We start from the raw sequence: 5,060 nt of genomic DNA, 5'->3' as shown, positions 1-5,060 counted from the left end.
TAATTTATAAAAAAGCTAAAAATGTCTTTTTTTTAAAGACTTATAATTAAGTTTGAGATGAAAATATCGAAAAAAAGAGTTCGATGCGGGCTGTAGAATATTCTCCTCTATTAATAAAAAAAAAAAAAATTATCAAATTTGGTTAACTCTACTGGGCAGGATCATTATTCCCGTAAACCGTGTTTTTGAGGTCAAAATCACATTGGCACCGGGCGCCTTAAAGAAATTATGATTGTTCAACTTTTTTTGGGTGTAACTTGCTGCAGTAAGTGCAACTCGGCCACTCTGGTAGGCGATGTTCAATAATTTGATTTGATGCAAGCTTTTACCCGATTTGCCCGAATAACCAATAATAAATAAATACTAATTTCTACTGTAAACTGTAACCAATGGCAACTATTAATAAATAAAAATAAAATTTCCAATTTCCATCGTGAACCTCAATATCCCTGTTTGAGCACTTTTTTAAAATGCGAATTTCAACAAATCCTTTCTTATTGCACGGTGAAAATATGAGAAGAACCTATATTCCAAATTTCAAGTCGGTACGTTGCGTAGTTTTTGAGATACAGCGATCAGTCAGTCAGTGGTATTTGAATTTTATATGTATAGATTTGTATAGGTAGCCAAAAAATAATTATATGTTTAAAATTAAATTATAAAAAAATAATTTCTTCCGGAGGAAGGTCGGGCAGCTAGTATATAATAATTAGGCTTAGGGACTTCTAGCTCTAAAAAATACCAAAATATGCACCAAAAAATGGCCAAATAGATATGCTCTAAAATATGCACCTAAAAAAACCGTATATGCACGAAGATATGACCAAAAAAAATGAAGTATTAAATATTTGTTTTATTAGAAATTATATTATAGATTACTATATTAGAATATTATTAGGTAGGTACTTGAATTTAAAATAATTTAATAAATTTAATTTTTAAAAGGTAATTGGCTTACATTTTAGTGTTCTTCCGTGTCTACCGATCCTAAAGTAAGAACAAAACAATGTTTAAATAATTAAATGCTTTAATTTTTTATTAATTTCTTTACCTATAAAATTACACTGAACAAAGAGATATTTCTTGATGTTTTCTAACGTGAATCTACGACGATTACTTGACAGTAAATTTTTATACGCGAAAAAACTTCTTTCGACATCTACAGACGACATTGGAGCATATGCATAAAATAAACCAAATCATTACTTATCAAGTCCTCAGGCAATCCTCAGGCATATCTTCAACTTCGCCACTCAAAATTTTTGAAATTTTTTATAAAGCTTTGTAACCATGATTTTTGTCTAAAACGTCATTTAAATTCTGTACAACTGCTTTGCCTTTGGTATATTTTAAGTCAACAATTTTATTTTTCGCATCTTCGACAGTTTTTAATGAATTGGATAATTTTATTCCTTTCTTTTCTAAAAATGTTATGGATTTGGGTAAATATCCGAAATTTAATTTAATAAATGCCAAGTTACACTGATTATCCTTTTCTAAATACTTTTTTTTACAAAAAATTGTGAAAATATGTAAGATATGCAAAATAAGCATATTCATTTTAAAATAAGCACTTTCCTGCAAAATCTATCAAATATGCAAAAATATGCACATTCAAATTTTAGATCTGATATCATGGCACAGAGAAATTAATTTATTTCGCACTCTGTTATTTTAACAATAATCAACAAAAGTATGCAAATGCTAGAAGTCCCTAAGCCTAATAATAATATATTAATAGAATAATACCTACATATCATAAATCATAATATAAAAGCATATCCAATACCTACCTAAATATTGTACCAACAACTATAGATTTTGACAAAAAAAATTGAGTTGATATATAGGAATCACGTGAAAAAAAACAACTACAATAAATTGTGAATATAGGTACACAAACAAACATTTAGAAATAATAAGGTATCATAGAGTTTGGATTTTTTTATTACTCACCAAAACCACTTGTCCACTGATGTTTTTTCGCGGAGATTTAAAAAATAGTTTTATTGTTGCCCATAGAACAGCCGGTATTATAAGTGAAACGCACAATAATATTTCAAATATTAATCTTATTGGATTGGCTGGGATTTGTTTGTACTGACATTTTTTGGGTGACTTATTTCTTACAATTGCCATATTTGTATATTTTCAGTTAAGCAAATATAGGTACCTACCTATTAGATATTTAAAATGAACTAAAGTAATTGAAACCGAACAAAGCTGAAATAACCAATTCTTATAATTATTTGATGCCGCAACCGATAATTTGATTCAATGACACATTAATTCAAAAATCACTAAATAATTTACAATTAAATTTTATGTCAACAAGAATAAGACAACGAAATGCAAATTAATTTCACAGATAACTGATGAAAGTGGCGTGAAGGTTAATATGGTATTAATATTTTATATTAGTATTTTAATATTTTATTTGGGAAATAAATATTATTTTTAATAGTTTAATGCCAAGCTTGGTTAGTTAGTGTTTACTGTTTAGTATTTAATTCTTATGGTATTTTTAGACTTAAAAATTATTTATGTGAGTGATTTCTTATCATCTCAGTTTAATGATTACGATTACAGTTCGTTCTCCGTTTGGTCGTAAAAACAAACAATAACATAATATGGAAAATTTTATTTTTATTATTATTTGTTCTTTGTAGTAAAATATATATATATTATAATAGATTACTTATTAGTTAATAGTCATTAAATATTAGTTATTGACTGTGGTTATCAATTTTCTCTTAGTAGTTAGGTAATTGTTACACTTCGGCAAAAATTTAGTTTAAAAGTAAAAAAAATACAACAATATAAATTTTAGTTATAACAGATTTTATATTATAAATACCCAACCGAAGAACCAATTTTTATGTTATACGTTAATTTTATAGAGTATTTTATACCTTAACATTTGGTGTAACTATAAAAATATATTCATCTGATTTTTTTGTCGAAGTAGGTATTAGAATTTTTGGTTGAGGTTAATTTACAGTAAAAAAATTAAAATAAATCTTCCATTTTTTAAAGTTTCGAAAGTTAATATTAAAAAGGTGGGTAAGTGGATGTCGCTCTGCTGTACAGTAGGTTAGAAGTGGGTCACTGTATAATGGACAGTATTAAATTTGAATTCAATGATATAATATCACTGTATAAGAAAAATGATTCTGAGCGGAGACGGTATATCAGTCTAAGCAGTGGAGGCTATCCTCAAAAAAATATGTGTTGCTGAAAATATATTTTCTGAGGACCACCCACCTTACAATATTTATTAAAATATAAAAATTACCTATATTCAATCATCAGTGGTTATTGGTTCACATATTTTAAATTCTGAGTGGAACGATGAATGTATTGATTTTACAATGATGTGTGTTTTTTTTAAAATTTTTTAAAATTTTTTTTTTGTGTCTGTCATCACCTTTAGGACAGTAAAAGTGCTTGGATTTTCTTCAACAGTACCTTTTCTGTTAGAAAAGTGAATCTAGTTAGTACTTTGGGGGGTCAAAAGTAAAATTTCTCCAGTAATTTTCAAAAGCGCCGTGAAAAACAAAAGAAAAGTTAAGGAAAAACGGGAATTTTTACGCAAAATCTGTTTTCGAGAAAACTGATATTGGTTTTTGGTGTACCATTAAAACAAATTACCGTACATACGTGAATTTTTCACTGGTTGTTTATATTTTCATTTTCTATAAATGATAAAATTTTCAAAATATTTTGATTTATTTTGAACTATTTAGGGACATTTTCAGTTTCCAATATTATTAGTTTTTTTTTCTATGAATGTCAATAAAATTTTATTTGTTGGTTAAAAAGTTTGAAAATTTAATAGAAGATTCCTATTATATTGTTTCAAAGGCAGATGAAAAAAATTAAAAATCCATATTCACATTTTTTTTTATAAGCATCCAAAGTTCAAATATTGACAAAATACGTAAAAATGACGAAAATTTGCAAATTATTTTGAGTTAGAAATTCATGAAAAATTTTCTTTTTAAATCTAAGATTTTAAAATGTAATACAAGATTATTCATAACTTTGTCTACCTTTTAAAAAAAAAAAAATGTCTACTAGCAAGTCAAATTAAATTTTTATGAGCGTTTTAAATACATATTTTTACAACATTTGATATTCACTCGATTTCTCATGTAACGATTTTCTTATTTTGTTGTAATTAAAAAACGAATGACTGTAGATACTTGAAAAATGTCAGTTTTAAAATTTTTTAGTTTTTTTTTTTTATAAATATCAATAAAATTTTATCTGTTGGGACAAAAAGTGTAAAAAATTAATACAAGGCTCCTGATAAATTATTACAACAGCGGTTGAAAAATATTAAAAATACATAGGCACAATTTTTTTTTATAAGCATTTAAAGATCGAATTTTGACAAAATTTATGAAATTTAAAATTGAATAACTATTTTTTAGTTAATTTATTAACTATTTTTATATTTTATATTTTATTTATTTATTAACTATTTTTTAGTTAATTTATAAAATGTTCAACTTTTATATCTAAGGCTTGAAAATTTAAAACAAGATTCCATGTAAGTAGTTTATTCTGTTACCAAAAAATCTATAAAACACATAAGCAGTTTATTTGTATAGTCATTTTAATTTCAAATTTAGACGAAATTACATATTATAAAACCTAGATTAACTATTTTAATTATTTTGTTATGATTGTATAATATTATTCGTGGGTACTTGAAACTTCTAAAGTATAATATTATATATCTATGATAGTATCACACTATCACGGTTTGTTGTTGATGTATAACTCGTTATAAGTACCTAATGGATATTGTGATATACTGATATGATTAATTTGGAATTAATTACAGGTACCTATTATAGGTCAATTTTTTTTAATACCATAGATAAGTATATATATATGTCTAATACCTAGACTGATATACCGTCTCAACTCAGAATCGTTTTTCTTATACAGTGATATTATATCATTGAATTCAAATTTAATACTATCCATTATACAGTGACCCACTTGTAACTTACTGTACAGCAGAGCGACATCCACTTACCCACCTTTTT

At 25.8% G+C, this 5,060-nt stretch overlaps 1 protein-coding gene across 1 annotated transcript in view; it reads right to left on the bottom strand.

Annotated features, from left to right (window-relative positions):
* LOC100571730 (17-beta-hydroxysteroid dehydrogenase 13) overlaps nt 1-2,383 on the bottom strand; it is an 8,925-nt gene extending 6,542 nt beyond the window's left edge. The window contains exon 1 of the mRNA XM_003242682.4: nt 1,957-2,383. Within this exon, the coding sequence (XP_003242730.1) occupies nt 1,957-2,139 (183 nt within the window). The 5' untranslated portion in view covers nt 2,140-2,383. The remainder of the gene's footprint in view (nt 1-1,956) is intronic.
* Between the last annotated feature and the right edge of the window lie 2,677 nt (nt 2,384-5,060).

Source organism: Acyrthosiphon pisum, chromosome A1 (assembly GCF_005508785.2).
Source record: "Acyrthosiphon pisum isolate AL4f chromosome A1, pea_aphid_22Mar2018_4r6ur, whole genome shotgun sequence".
Taxonomy (NCBI): domain Eukaryota; kingdom Metazoa; phylum Arthropoda; class Insecta; order Hemiptera; family Aphididae; genus Acyrthosiphon; species Acyrthosiphon pisum.
Note: the sequence above shows the minus strand (reverse complement) of the source record. Positions and strands in the feature narration are given on the sequence as shown.